The 14,306-nt window shown below is 41.6% G+C and overlaps 1 protein-coding gene across 1 annotated transcript; it reads right to left on the bottom strand.

The window, feature by feature from the left end:
- Nucleotides 1–554: 554 nt before the first annotated feature.
- Nucleotides 555–11,425, bottom strand: LOC121093818 (vertebrate ancient opsin-like). Its single transcript, XM_040606692.1, has 5 exons — nt 11,065–11,425; nt 9,314–9,524; nt 8,603–8,716; nt 3,309–3,552; nt 555–2,180 (listed from the first exon to the last, which is right to left on the bottom strand). Exons 1-5 carry the CDS (start codon nt 11,423–11,425, stop codon nt 1,959–1,961), a joined length of 1,152 nt encoding a protein of 383 aa, XP_040462626.1. The 3' UTR covers nt 555–1,958.
- Between the last annotated feature and the right edge of the window lie 2,881 nt (nt 11,426–14,306).

The following is a 14,306-nucleotide window of genomic DNA, read 5'->3' as shown; positions in this document are numbered from 1 at the left end:
AGGTACTGCCCTGGGATGAGGTTTGATACCAGATATCCTGTCATCACTTTTCAGGGCAATATAGTTTTTCAAACTGTAACTTTACAAAATAAAAAGAGAAGAAAAATCTGGTACAAAGTGTCTTTTATTCTGTGTAAAGAAATTGTAATTTCTTGAAGTAAAACAGAATACTGGATGATTTGTTCCATATCACATTTCTGTTGCTAAGGCCTGTACAGGATGTAGCTAGTGTAGCTTTTCTATACCACTTTGGAGCAACATTTGTTTCGACTGACACTGTATTAACATCTTATCTAAAAATAACGGGTTTCCATAGTAAAGCATTTAACTATAGTCAGCTGTTGCCCTTTCTTCTAAAATGCATTCAGGTAAGTATAGATCTTATATAGGATTCAAAATCTGATATGCCAGGTCTTGGCGACATGTGATGTTCATCAGAGGCTATTTAAAACAGAAGTCTGTCTTTACTACACTCATGGCCTAGTTTGGTCTTACATGTGCATCAGTGACATTCTGCTAAAGCTAAGTATATTGCTGCACGTCATTGTGTGAATTAAAAATATGAGGTCGAATACAGCCACAGAATGCTGGCAATTTCTGTTCTTTTTCACTGTTTACAGGAAGTGTATTTATGTTGTACTCCTTGCTTCTGATATCAAAGACGTAATTACAAGTTAATGATTTACGCCAGGATCAGTAGCTCAAAAGTAATGACGATGTGACTTAGGCAGAAACAGGAATTTAAGGACTGAAGGGACAGAGGCACAACTGCTCCTCAAAGGAGAACAGCAGTGTAGTGCCACTGGCTGCTGCAAGTTGCCTACTGGGCTAGGATGTTGCTTATGCTTTCTGGAGAGGCATGGCCTAGCTCAGAAGTGAGAAAAGTAAAAATGTGCCAACAGAAATACAGACATCCAACATGCTCCAGCATAAGGTGGCCCAGCACATACATAATACTTGTTTTCTCTACCCACTGATTTCTGAAAATTGTAATTGTTAAGAAACAGAAATAATAGCTGTCACCTGGAGCTACAAGGTCTCAAGAACATGATAGATCTTAGATCTGCACAGTGCAGGCACATACAGGGAAAAACTTGTGTCCCACAAATCTCAGCTTCACAACTCTAAGCTGTGCTACTGGCCCTTTCTCCAGCATTCCTGCGCAGTTGTACTGTGCTCTGTAACTCCTCTTGTAAAGTTGAGTTAATAGAATAGCTCAGTTGGAAGAGACCTACAATGATCATCTCGTCCAGCTTAGTTTCTTCAAAAGTTGCCACAAGCACAGAAGATTTTCTTGACAAAGAGGGAATGGAGACAGAGGACATGAACAGCCCTTGATAAGGCTTGTTTTAATAAAATAGTGCTTGAGAGTCTGGATGGCTTGTCCAAGCTGCTGGAGATTGTAGTTGTAGTGCCCCAGTGAGGTTCTCATCAAGGACAGACGTAAGACCGGCCTCTGGCCTTCTCTGCTTTTTTAGTAAAAATACCCAAACAAACCAAAAAAGTACTCAGAGCTGGTCCTCCCTGAACCTCCATTGGTTGAAATTGAGTCAGTTGTGTGCTATATACTATTTATTTGTTCATTAGCATTATTGAAGCCATGTGCCACTTCATGTTTTTGTCCAGCTGACCAGGGAGCTGTCATCAGCATAAAACTCTCCTATCCTTAATGTATTACATGCCAGTACAGCAACACTGGGCTCCCCTAATGTTCTTTTCAAGAGCAAGCATGCTGTGGATTGGGAAGAGGAATGCAGTGGAGGAAGGGACTCACCTTATGGCCGGGTACTTGACTGCAAATGCAGAGCCAAGAAACTTGAACATGCACTCAGGAGCCTGGAATCGCAAAAGCTGGTGTCCACAGGACCATGTTGTCCCCCCTGACAATATTTTTTGCATTAAGTGATGGTAACAAGGAAATATGCTGTAGCACTGCATTAATGATCATATCTCCCGCCCTACATGGGACAGATATTGTTTTCCGAAGCTGCCAAAGGAGCAAAAGATAGGCATTCATCTCCGTTTTTCCTCTTAGAAACGGTGCTGCATACTGCCATGGTGGACATCTCACTGCCTCTTTTGTCTTGGGTTAACATTGCTCTCTCTGAAGTCGGATTCATGTTGAACTCCGCAGTTTCTATGGCACTGCAGCTGAACATTTGAATCAGACACTTTCTGAACTAGAAAGTTGAAACAAAGTAGATCAATCAAAACACATAAGGAATTTTAAAATATCTCTATAAAGCAGTTTGCTAAAATTCTTGGCAATTATCTCCTGAGTCAGTTGGGAATATAAAGAAACAGCCCCATAAAATATACTTGCTTGTGCCACCCTGAAGAACTCTAAAACTGAAAAATAATGACATTCTAAAAAGACCCAGACTAGTGGAAAATCTTATTCTAAAACATTGTTTTGCTCTTCTGCTTGATACCACATCTAATGGACATAATCGGTCATTTCTCCAGGCTCAAGAGTTGTTTTCATTTGTTAATACCCAGGTGTTCAAAGATGGTTTATTTCCATGTTGCTCATATCATGAGCAGGGTAAGACCAACATACAACTTGCATGCATTGTGAGATCAGGGTGCTGTCCGTAGGATGTGAGACAAGCAATACCTCTCTGCAGGACTGAATAAATAAATGTATTCATCACTTCTTATTCAACAGTCACTTAACTATTTTTCTTCTACTCACTTACATGCTTATACTCTGCTTGATGCCACCACTCTTAGTAGCTACACTCATGGCATAAATCTATTCAAGTTCATTGTCATGCCTGTTACCAGTGAACGCACATCACTCTGGTTCATCCCTTTGTCAATTCTTTTTCTCTGCATCCAGTCCTCTTCTCTCCCTCCAGAGGAGGAAGCTCCCTGTCCCACAGGCACATGCAATGCTTGTACCCTCCCTGTACATACAACCACAGATACTGTGTTTCCCCGACACAAATTCGAGCTATTGAAAACTTCCACCCCACCTCAAAATCAACTTACTGCTGTTGCATTCCTAAAGAATTATAAAAATGTACTGGGACAGTCTTGAAAACAGACTTTTCATACAGAAAGCTAACTGATGTTCACTAAGGGCTGATTTTCCTGTGTAGTATCTAAACCTAATAATTATTAACATTCATATGTTAATAATGCACAGAGGCTGACGCTATCTTCCAGTAAGTAGATATACAGTGATTTTTTTTTTTTTTTTTTAGTTAGTTAACTAACATGTTGGTAGGTAGAAATAATTCATTATAAAGCAAGACAAAATAACAAAACATGACTGTTAAAGACACTTTGAGAGCATACAGTACCTGTTTGTTCATAAAGACATAAATAATTGGATTATAAACAGTAGCTGTTTTGGAAAAGAAAGCTGGAACAGCTGCCAGACAAGGATCCAGCTCAATGTAGGGGTATGCAGTGACTAGGATAGAAAAGGCGGCGTACGGCATCCAGCAGATTAGAAAGGCAATGATCATAACAACAACCATTCTAGTCACTTGTCTTTCAGGTTTCCTGGTAGTTCCCAGCCTGCCTTGCGTATCTGACACCTTTAAAGAAAAGACAGAAGATTCTAGAAAACAAACAACAAGGCCTCCAACCAGTGAATGTAGTGAGCAGGCTAACAATTTGCCATGTTAGAAGGAAAAACCTACTCTTCTTGAGTATGACAGCACATGAGGATGCTGCTCCTGAACCACAGGGTGTCAATGTTACTGCTGAGGGACATGAATTACTGTATACTGTCATTAATAAGTTTTCCTTTGCTTAAGTACCTTTATATTTTTATCATCAAAGTGATATCAAAAAGCCATTACTAGGGCAATCTTTGTGTAGAAATCTAATTGCAGTCAGGCACAACTGCAGCCTGTAGAGATGCTCCCACCTAACTTCAGCCAAGTCATGAGGAGTGAAGTGATGGCAAAGATTTGCTGTCCAGCCCCATGAAAATTAATCTAGCTCAGGTAACTTCATGGGTTGCTGCCGCAGCCCACCCCAAGGCAGTGCAGAAATACCTTTAAATTCAATCTGTGAGAAAAGTAATCCTAATGATTTTAGTCAAATCAGAGACAAGATTTGGCCTCTCTTTAGCATGCCAAGTAACAGAACAGACCCTGACAGAGTGACCGACTGGCAGTATCCGATAACAGTAAGTTGTCACTAAAAATATGAAACAGAAATTAGGGCTACTTTTTTGGGTGATACGACTTGCAATACATTGGTAACTTCAATGGAAGCACCTCGTCTTACAGCAGCTTTGGATCTACACAAAGCCCAACAAAGCCAGACTTCTTGGCTTACAGGAAAGCTGACTAGAGAACATTTTGTCTATACTGGTAGGAGCAGTATCCCCCTCTTCCCCTTTTCTGGTCTTTTTGTGAAATGCATTTGCTGCTGTTCTGACAAACCAGTTCATCCACAGCAAATAATAATGAACAGCATAATCCCATAACAGGCAAATATGAGAAGCAAATACACCTTTGAACCAGCCTTACAGCCAACCAACTGTAATCTTAGCTACAAAACTGTCTGCTGTGCCAGAGGGCCCAAGTACAGCATTGTCCTTATGGCATCTTTTTACAAGCCTCAGCAGTCTCGTCTTGCAAATTCTCATTCAGGCCACTTCCAGGTGCTGGCATTAAGTCAAAGCTCTTGCCCTGGACCACAGACTTTTCTCCGTCAGAAGTCTGGAAAGACAGGCTCATGGCTGCTGTGGTCAGCACCAGCAGAGGGGCAATAACCCAGGTGAGGTGGCTGAGCTGTCCCTGTCCCCCACCAGCAGCGGAGCCCCAGCCCAACCCCAAGGCTTCACACCCAGCTGGTCTCCCCAGCTGCCTCTTCCTGGCGTACCTGAGCCCTGGCCAGCCTCCAGCCACCACATCCACAGGGTATGAAAGGCTCTGGCTAGCCTCTGGAGAAGCTTTCAGCCAGCCCCCACTCTACCCCTGCCGTTACGGCTACCCACAGGAACTGCAACAGTTTAGCTGCAGGTATGGTCGTGACTTCATTACTGAAACAGAAGGCCATCTTGGTGAGTCGTAAGCAGGGAGTGAGCCCGAATTCAAGCCCTTTCTGTTTCATGTAGCTGTTACAGACAACCAGGTGTGCAATACGGGTGCAAAAGGCTGCATTCTGCTGCGGGTCTGCGACCTCCTTGCCAGGGGTAAAGCTTAGACCAGACTAAGCAACCAGCAGCATCCTGGAGAGTCTGTCAGGCTCTGTGGTGCTTTATGACCTTCACCAGAAGAGCATCTGTATCTACTGACACCAGAACTGAAGTGGGATTGGGGCATTCAGCAGGAATGCTCTCCCTCTTCCCTCACTGATCGTGCAAGCAGCTCAGACAGAGATGTTGGGACAGAGACTATGTGATGTCAAACAATGTCTTCCTGGGAAGCATCCTTGTTTTGGTTCTGATGACTTAGTGAAACAACACAGTTATGTATAATGTTAGCTTATGTGGGAAGTGACTAATGACATAATTCTGCATGGCTCTAGAAAAAACTAGTTCCAGGTCTTGCAATAGTACATGCTAATAAAGTAATAATTTTTGGTGTAATATGGCCTTTTAGCTTTCCACAGCAACATTAGAACCGAGTGGAGACATTTTCCCTAATAACCCTTGCATCGTACTGAGATAATTTAACACATTTAGTGTTTACAGAGATACAGAAACAGCTCCTGGGGAGGAAGGTGTCCTTACCTCTGTACAAAGTTGTAATTCATGTCATTTTTTTAACAAAAATAAACAATAATAACAGTGAATTGTCATAATACCTACAAGCTCTTAGGTATTAGGTTTTAGGTGCTGAGCAAAGCTAAGATATCCCCTGCCAATATATGACGTTGCTATAGCATTTTTTCATATACACTGCATCTACATAGAGAGCAGCCCAGCCTCCCTTTCAGCAGAAGTGCAGGCACCTTGAGGAAGGGACACAATCTCCAGGATTGTGCTTTTGACTGTGTCATGCTTGTCTCATATCAGCCTGGCCTTTTTCTCATGTATGGCTTTTCATGGATGGCAGTAAGTCCTTTCTCTTTAAGTCTGAGAACACAAAACAGATAAGGAACCATGTACTGATGCTTTATCTTGCAAACAAAGAAATACTGCCATAATAATTTATCTCCATTGTAAAAAATTGATTAGAGCTTTTCCTAAAGTTTCATTTGTTTCACTACTTCTGCAGTTGTAGTGAAAGCTACTATTGGCATTGTAAAGCTGGGGACACAGGGACTGAGGGACTAGCAGACTTCACTGAGACAAAACAATGCCACTCAGGACCAAGTCTGTCGTGTGGCAAACATGGGAGACAAAATCCAGGAAAAGGGTTGGTTGGGAACCTCAATACCCCAGTTCTGGTGCCTAGGTCTCTCTCTGTTCACCACAGTCAGATTTTTAAAAATTAGCTTAGTTGTGAGACATAGCCTTATGGCAATTCATTATATATTTACAGAATATATTGCAGGCAGTTGGCTTTTTCTACACCAGACTGTGCTTTAAGCTGTTTTAAATAACAGAGACCAACTCAGATGGTTACATCTCTGTAAAGGCCCACAAAAGCCAAAGGCAAGGACTGGCACAAGCCAGGTGGCTACAGCTAAATCATTTGTGATGAGGTGCCCAGAGGCCACCCCAGTGTCTGCTGGCTGTGTGGTCTGCAGAGTCACTGAGCTGCCAGGGGAGTGTGAAACACACAACTTACTGAAAAGTGTGATTTTTAAAAATAATATTGCTATTCTTTCTGGGAAATGGAGAGAGGAGTGAGAAAGGCAGCTTAGCAAGATCACACCAGGCTCCAGGCCAACGCTACAACCCACTGCATGGCACAAATCAGTCTTCTAGAAGGCATTCTGACTTGACGCAAATGGCAAGATGGACCATTCACTGGCGTCTGCTGTGACTGAGGTGACATCTTCCTTCATTGCCTCCCTCGTTCCTCATCTCACTTGCTTTGTTTTGAAGTTGCAGCCTCTTAACGCTGTCCCAGAGGGAGGAAATGACCCCTTTTGTGCACCTCCTGAAGCATCTGAGTAGCACGTTAGCCACTGCTCTGGCAGGACCCATCGCAGTGCTGGGTGCTTGGCAAGTGGTCTCTTTTCCTCCCTGCTCTGTTGGGTTAACATCCCTCCCCTTCATGCCAGGCCACCCATGGGCTCTCCCTCCCAGGGACAGCCTCTGGAGGTGGCTCTTTCCCATCCCCGCAGAGCAGGACCCATGACCTGACCACCAGTCCACAGGGAGGGACACCTGCCACCCACCGCATGTTCCCACACTGCGTGTACCCCAGGCAGGAGCGGAAGCCCCATGGGGTGGCTGTCCTCCTGCTCCCAAGCCAAGTGGCAGAGCTCTTTCCCTAAGGACCGCATCGCCGTCCCAGGCAGCAGTGAGAGGGCTGCAGCTGCAGCCAGGAGGTCTGGCCACCCTGCTCTCTCTCTTCATTTCATTTCATTTCCTCTGCAGGTAGGTTAGGACAGGGGGAAATAAAATACTAATAAAAGTTCTGGATATTCAGAATAACAAAATCATAGTTTTACAAGTTATTTTAGGAGAGTCTGAGTCATCAACAAGGATTTTCTTCAAGTAACTCCCTATCTTGTAATTCATGTCCCCCACTTGCACCAGCAGGCACCGTGCTGCCTCACCATGAGTGCCGTGAGCAGCAATGCACCTGTACTGCAATTCACATTCAAACTGGGAAACTTCTTGTGTTTCATACTGAAACCAACCCCTCCCTAAATGCATCCTGGACAAAATCAAGAAAAATCCATTTAGGGGAATCGCAACGTCACCTGAGGTACACATGTTTCAATATGTGTTTTCCAATGAGAAAATAAAATAATTTTTGCCTTTCCCTTCTACTGTGTAATGACACAGAATAAATAAAAGCATTTGAAGATTCCAAATACTTTAAAAACATCAGTAATCTAAAGAAATTTACTGAATTTATTACTGAAGCAATAAGACAAGGCAGCTTTGCAGTAAATAGAAATAACATTGTCCCAGAAAGGACTTTTCTTATTCTACTGAACTTCTTTTTCACTCTTTACAGTTTCTCTTTTGGTTCAGGTCAACACAATCATTAAATAAAATTCAAACGCATTTCTCAAGTCTTTTAAATGTTCCTGGTCAATCTAATAGTTTATTTACTAAACAGCATTACATTATTTAAAAATGCTACATCTTATTCTGCATGTAAGTGTTACAGAGTATTGGCCAGAACTCTTAAAATTTACAAATACCATAATTTCAAGCTGAATTCTGATTTACCTGGTTTGAGCCTTAACAAACATCACTGAATTGAAGTACAACTGTAAATAAACTGATACTGGGTCATCACTCAGTTTCTTTAATTATGAGGCAGACATTCTTTAATTTGTATGATGTTTGGCTAATGAGATGCACTGATAAGTGATGCAAACTGCACATTTTAGGAAATAATTTCTAACCATAGCATGAATTTCTGTGTGTAAGGATGATAACTGAGTGACTTTGTTGGTGGAAATTTGATCTGCTTATGTCTGATCTTTACAGAAAATGGAACACAAAATGCTCCAAATATTTCATACACACACATTTTAAGTTTGCTTATAAATGCTTCTTCTTACCTTTCGCAACAATTTTCCATAGGATACCAAAATCACGAATAAAGGCACTATGAAACAGGTGGTGAAGAATGCAATAATGTATGTACGGTCAGTATAAGCTCCTGAGTACCTGTATAAAACAGAAAATACATTGTGTATGTATTACTAATACGTGTTCTTATTATTTTCTTGAAGTATTAATTTTGCTCTTCAGAGCTGCCACTAGTATTTTTGTCAACTGTTTTTTTTTCAAAGTGCCCGTTTACAACTCTGGTCATACCACCAGAGTGAGCCCTGGGCCATCTCCCTGGCCACGGGCTAGGACAGGATCCTACGACCATAGGCACGGTATCATAGAACTGTGGGACAATTCAGGTGGGAGGGAACATGAAGTTCAACCTCCTGTTCAGAGTGGAGTCATCTATGGGCTCAGACCTGGTTGTCCAGTCTTCTGAAAGATCTGTCTCTTTGCCCTCTGAATCCTGACAAACAGCACAAGGTATAGATAGGATGTTATTTTCATTAGAGATGGAAGCTCCTTCCTTTAGAAATTCTTTTTTAAAAATCTGTTCTTGGCAAATTTTGCTCAGTTTTGTTACAGCTTTCTTCATATCCATTCTTGCAGAGATGCACATCATCTTTAAACCTTTCCTTTACATTCCTGCCCCTGAGATGCCCTGAGCTGCAAGTTTCATTTCTTTACCATACTCTGCAAGAGTGGCCTTACCAGTTAGGCTCACAAGTAGTTCCAATCTTACTGGTGGTGTAACTGCTCCAACCCATCGTTGGTGGAATGGTCCAAATGAAGGAAAAGGTCCACACAAAGGCAATACCTAGGGCTGCATGCTTCCCCCTTAAGCGCATATTTCCCAGTGGGCGGCAGATCACAATGTACCGCTCAAAAGCCAACAGAGCAAGAGACCAGAGAGCAACAATGCCTATAGTAAGAAAACACAGCATCAAAAATTGGGTAGATTCACTGAAAAGCGAACATCATCTCACATCACAGAATTATTTAGGTTGAAAAGTATCTCTGGAGGTCATCTAGTTCAACATCCCACCACCCCACCCCCCAAACACGGTCCATTCAATAGGTTGTCCAGGACCAAGTCCAGGTGGGTTTTGAGTATCTTCACAGACAGAGACTTCACAACCACTCTGGGCAGCCCGTTCCAGTGTTTGACCACCCACCACTTCAGGCACCTCTTCCATCAGCTCAAGTTATGAAAGGATAAGCAATCTATGTGCATTATTCCAGTACCTATTAAAAGCACAAGATTTTCATATTTGTCTAGTTTGGCAGTCTACAGTACAATGACTACAAAACCAAGCAGGCAATCAGGCCATTTAACTGATGATGACTTCCTTTTTTTCGTTCAGTTCTACTCTGAAAAGCTGTAAATTTGCAAATTTTGTAAATGCAAAAATGTACCTTCCAAATCAACAAATTAAGATACATCTTCAAAACACTGTCTTTGCAAGAAATGTCATATTTCAGGCTGTCTTTAAACTACAGACAGCTGCCACAACAACAAATTATCAGTTTAGTAGGCACATATCATGGGGTTAGTCAACAAAATCTTAAAGTAGCCTGATCCTTCTCCATGGGACATGGCTTACATGCCACAAACTGATTTAGTAGCATTGTCCCTCACTGACATTCCCTCTGCGTAGCTTAACCAGGCTGAGTGCAACCGAGGGAGTCTTTTTCAGGCTGAGGTTCAGCAGTGTGTTTGATTTAGAGCAGTGACACGAGTTAGAAGGCTGTCTTTACTGTGCAGCTTCAGGAACAGGAACAGGGAGGCAGGAATGAATGCCTATCTCAGGTAAGTCAACATCTCATTTTAAACTTATTTCCCATTTATTCTGCAGAGATATATTTACTCAGGGAACTCTGGTATGGAATTTCCCCTTTAGAGTACTTCTAATACTTCTTGTTTAGTTAGTAAAACAAAGCCAAGCCAAAGAATCACAAAAAAATGCAGGTGTGCGGAGTGCCTGTTACAGGTCACGGATCCTCAGAAGCACAGCAGGGTAGCTAACACAGGATGTTTCTGTGTCCTGATATTTTCCACAGCTTAAGAGCAGCCACTCACTCTTTCTGTCTTACCTATCCATATAGGCACACACCTCAATACAAACCTTGAGAATAGTTACACATAGTGATTTTTTTCCTGACACCGTTTTACCAAAAACTCCACAACGGTCTTATTCTATTAGCAAGCTTTTTCTCATTATATTAAACATATTTGATGATCAGCATACATGCAACAAGTCACTGATATATGGCAGAGATAGTGATATATGTTATTCACTCACACATGAGATCCACCACAGAATATATGTAACTGGGGAAAGAAGCAGTGAGCTCAAAGGCATGCAAAGTCAGAGACTTGGGAAGCTGCAAGATAGCTAGCACAATACATCGAAGGAAGCTAAAGGAAAATAACATATCATTACAAATAAAATCAAGCTTACCAAAAAAAGTGACAGCAAATCCTTCCAGTACACAAGCCCAGTATCCCATATAAAAATAACCTTTTAGATTCGTTAAAAAGCTGATGGTGCCACCAGTCAGTGAGACCAGGAAATCAGCCACTGACAAATTTACTATAACATAATTGATAGGTTGTCTCAATTGCTTGAACTTAAAAGTTACCAGGATTACAGCCAGGTTCTCAACAAGCGACAGGCAGGTCACCACCACCATTACTGCTGCCAGAAGCCTGAAGTGCCAGGGCTGGATGGAGTCCAAGGGATGATGGAAGGGATTCCACCTGGCAGGACCAGAGGAACTGAACAACAGCGACTCATTTTCAGGTGCTCTGAATGCATCCATTGTTTATCTCTCACTAGCAAAAATAATACTGTATAATACTGGGGTCTCTCATCTGTAAATAATAGTCAGGATTAAAAGGACAAATCTGTTGTCTCCAACAGAAGCATGAAAAAACTCTCCATGCTTCCGCTTTCCAGGAATAGTCCCAGAAACAAAGTTTTGGTCAGAGGAAAGTTTAGTGCTCTGCAGTGAATGTGGGAACAGGGATGAGCGAGAAAATCGCTTAAAGCAACTTCTGCCCCTCCTGCCGGTAGCCGCCGGCCCCTCCCCGGCTGCCGCGGTGTCTTCTTCACCTGCAGCAAAAGCAGCCCCCAAGCTGCGAATTTCCTCCTGCCGCAGCAAACAGCAGCGCTGAAACACCCCCCCGACCGCTCTTGCTCCGTGCAGAAAAATGAAGCTTTTGCTTGGAACCCTCGTGACCTTTAGCACGTGAAACTGAAGCTTGCCTTTTGCTTATCGCAAGGGTGGAGCGATCCTCCTGCTGCCCTGCCTGGGGGCACAGCAAGGGGGGTCCCACTGACCCCAGTTCTTGGAAAGGGACAGCCCTGAACAGATTAACCCTGGACAACCACTGCAGCTGTAACAGTTTTCTATATCCTTCAGTGGAGTTTCAGCTTCTATCAGAGACAGCGAAGACGCTATCGCTGATGAAGGCAGAGTGATTATAACAGCAGTTTTAGTTACTAAAAACTCAAAGATGCACAACATCTTAGAGTTTGTAAATACATAAAAGGAAATAAAATCAGTACAGCATGACAACAGACAGCAGGAAAATTAATAGCTAGTCATACATTTCTGATAAAAATGACTGGATTAGTCTGGACTCTAATAAGCATTAGCAGTGAGGGTTACTTGTGTTCATGTCCCAAGATGAGTAACTCACTCACCTGTGCACCTTAATGAGACACAATACTGTGGCAGATACTACAGTACTACCCTTCTAAAGGGTTGCCAGTAATTATTCCACAAATCGAGCTGGATACCCTAAGAATATTGAAATCATTCAGCTGTGTTGTAAGTGGGATAATTCTTGGGGACCATAATTTTTAATCAGAGCCTCAGAGTATTAACCAGGATCAAAAATAGAAAAGTAATGCAGTTCCTATCTTGAAGAGTTGACACTTTGGACACACACCGTATACAACACATGAATAAACAAACGAGCTGGAGTGAGAGTGAAAATGAGTAACACTACCTGTCCTACATTCCCTTGAGTATGTATTTGTCTTGGATTGTACATGAAATACTTTGTTAACACAGGTTAATATCTTTTGCTATGCAGGAATGGAATCAAAAGGGTTTCTGGACACTGGCAGAAGGAGTTATGCATCAGAAAATTTCAGAGTATTTTGAACTAAAAAAAAGTAACTCCTACTTACCATAAGCAAAGTAACAAAGATATTTTTAAAAGGTTAGCATATGCTCCACTGAAAAGGGAAGAGAAAGTGCTTAAGCAGATCAAATCTATTAACAAAAATACAAGATAATTCTTATTCAACAGGAATATTAAGAAATTCCACGTGTCATGAATAAAAGAAGGATAAACACACAGCAACATTAAAATGCCTGCAGCTGGTCCTTGTATGGCATGATTAAGCATAGTTCTGCTGTCTGCATGCTACAGCAGAAGATCCAGACCACAACTTTAAAATCCATTTTGATAATTACGTTGTTTGAAATTATACATGATTTTAAATTCTTGTGGGTGAAACTAAACTCTGAATTTAGCATACAACAAAGAAGGTAGTATCTGGACTTCGTTAAGGCACAAATCTATTGACTGTACATTTGCATCCCTTTAAAGAACAGATGACTATTGTTCCCAGTTATTTTGTTGTTGTTTTGTGCTGTCATATTGTTCAAGTTGTTTGTATGAGTCATTATTTTGGCTACAGTTTAAATTCTTTCCCTTTTCAGTATCTTGTGTTTCATTTTGTTTAGAATCCTTAAAAAATATTCCTATACTGTCTTCAATGCCTGTTTTGCTTGTTTTTCTTCTTCAGCAGGTCAGCTTTATCATGCAAAGTGATTCTCTGCAACATGCTCTCTTATTACAACTTACAGCAGTTGCACTTCTTCCAGCACCATGGGTTTACATTTGCTGCTTTGCTCTACATTTGCTACCCTTCTTGCTTGGCAGGCCTTTTTTTTTTTTGGTCCAAACAATACAGACAGAGATTTTTTTTATATATATATATATATATATATATATATAATTTTGTTGTTAAACTTTTTTCTGAAATCACTATCAGATAAATTCAGAAAGAAAAAGCATTGCCTTATGAGTACAGGGAGAACAGAAGCATCTCAGGTTTGTAGTCTCCATTTAAAGAGGCAGCTGTTCTCCAGCATCATAAGATCTTTAGCTTCTTTTATTAAGGTCTTGTTTTCCATTAGTGCCAAATTCATTTTCCTTGACATCCATATACTGACATTTTGTTGATAAACTTGGGAGCACATGCAATCTGAGGAGTCCCTGTTTGTCATCTCCCACATCTGACCTACTACAGTCTTCATTTTCTTGGCCAGAATTGAAGCGTGACTTGCCTCCTTAGCAAAGGTGTTCCTCACTAACACTTCATATGAAGAGATAAGTTGGTAAACAAGAAAACAGCCTCAGGCTATGGTTAAACTGCTGCTGGTTGGAGCAGGGAACATACAGTCAGTAAGGTGAGGAGGATGTGTAACTAACAGCCCTTGTGTTATATGCCTACGGTAATTCCAGCTGTAAGACAAAATCAGGATGACAAGAACTGTGCTAACTGAGATCAAATCTGGTGCCTGGAATTGTATGTGACAGTTAGTTTGTCCCAAATTTACAATTCCTGCAAAACACCAATGGGGAATTGAGCTATAAAGTCAGTGTGATATTTTGCCTGGT

Source organism: Falco naumanni, chromosome 9 (assembly GCF_017639655.2).
Source record: "Falco naumanni isolate bFalNau1 chromosome 9, bFalNau1.pat, whole genome shotgun sequence".
Lineage (NCBI taxonomy): Eukaryota > Metazoa > Chordata > Aves > Falconiformes > Falconidae > Falco > Falco naumanni.
This window is presented reverse-complemented; position numbering and strand designations above follow the sequence as displayed.

Bases quoted from the DNA above. Each gene is read 5' to 3' on its own strand.
- LOC121093818 (XM_040606692.1), bottom strand. From the start codon at position 11,425: ATGGATGCATTCAGAGCACCTGAAAATGAGTCGCTGTTGTTCAGTTCC. The intron at 8,717-9,313 runs GTAAGGCCACTC...TGTTTTATACAG, and splicing joins ACTACTTGTGAGCCTAACTG to GTACTCAGGAGCTTATACTG. The intron at 2,181-3,308 runs GTACTGTATGCT...TCAACTTTCTAG, and splicing joins ATGTCTTTATGAACAAACAG to TTCAGAAAGTGTCTGATTCA.